The sequence below is a fragment of the Mandrillus leucophaeus genome, unplaced genomic scaffold (genome assembly GCF_000951045.1).
Source record: "Mandrillus leucophaeus isolate KB7577 unplaced genomic scaffold, Mleu.le_1.0 Scaffold201, whole genome shotgun sequence".
In the NCBI taxonomy this organism is placed as follows: Eukaryota; Metazoa; Chordata; class Mammalia; order Primates; family Cercopithecidae; genus Mandrillus; species Mandrillus leucophaeus.
Genome location: NW_012102044.1, coordinates 1,272,016 through 1,273,092, shown reverse-complemented (window position 1 = coordinate 1,273,092; position 1,077 = coordinate 1,272,016). Strand labels below are relative to the sequence as shown.

Genomic DNA, 1,077 nt, shown 5'->3' with positions numbered 1-1,077 from the left:
GCAGTTCCCAGGTTGTGAGAGGGAGTCCCGAGCCCTCTTGCTCCCCACTCCTCTCCCCTGTGCCAAGGTGGGGGCCTCTGCGTGCTGACCACTTGTTTTGGAATGAACTTGCTGAATAACCTCAACCCAGGACCAGCCCCCTGGCTCCAGTTTCTGTGCATCACATAAGCAGCTGGGGCCGTAGGCTGCTGAAAGATGCTCACACCAGCAACAAGACCTGCACAGCCAGCTTGTGCGCCCTCCCCTTCCGGATCCAGTGCGGCGGGTGGTGGGCCACTCCCTAGACAACCACTGCCCACCTGCTGGGTGTGAGGGTGTGGGCAGGGGGCAGCTCTGGCGACAGGGCCCACACATACCCACCACGAGGAAGGCTCAGGGAGGCCGGGCGGCGGGCGGGTGTCGTGTTGGCAGAAGAGACTGGGGTGGATTCTAGGAATGGATCCTAGGGGTGGGATGACTCGCCCATGAGCATGAGGAACTGAGCTCATTTTGAGCAGGTGGGACCCAAGAGCCCAGGAGGCGGGGTGGGGAATCCCTCCTACCAGGAGTGTGTGCCAGGCCAGGGCAAGACAGTGATGGCCGGTCTGGGAACCAGGTAGGGTCCAGCCGCCGTCTGCAGGGTCTGAGGCTGCGAGCTGGGAGGGGAGCCCCAGTGAGCGTCCAGCCCGTGGGCTTCGGGTTGACGCCAGTTCCCTCTCGCTGGGCAGGCCATCATTCCAGGTGGCACCTGTGAGACTGCGGAGCAGACCATGCCTGCCCTCCCAGTGCTAACCGTTTTTGCTCTCCACATGACCTGCCACCAGGCACGTGATGAGCGAGCTCCTGGACACAGAACGGGCCTACGTGGAGGAGCTGCTGTGCGTCCTGGAGGTGAGGCTGGACTCAGGGAGGGCCAACCACCACGCGGACTCAGCTGCACTACCCGGTGGGGCTTCCTCTGACAACTGCTGCTCGGAGCAGCGCTGCTGTCCACCAAATGCACGTGAAAGAGCGTCCACAGCAGCCTGGTCGCAGCAGCCCCAGACGGGGAGCCCCTCAGGGCCTGTCAGCAAGACACGGACCAGGCAGCTCAGGGGG

At 63.9% G+C, this 1,077-nt stretch overlaps 1 protein-coding gene across 2 annotated transcripts in view; it reads left to right on the top strand.

The window, feature by feature from the left end:
• MCF2L (MCF.2 cell line derived transforming sequence-like) overlaps positions 1-1,077 on the top strand; it is a 256,715-nt gene that overhangs the window by 228,416 nt on the left and 27,222 nt on the right. For both annotated transcript variants that reach the window (XM_011979440.1, XM_011979441.1), the window contains one exon: positions 804-870. In XM_011979440.1, coding sequence (XP_011834830.1) covers positions 804-870 — 67 coding nt within the window. The remainder of the gene's footprint in view (positions 1-803; positions 871-1,077) is intronic.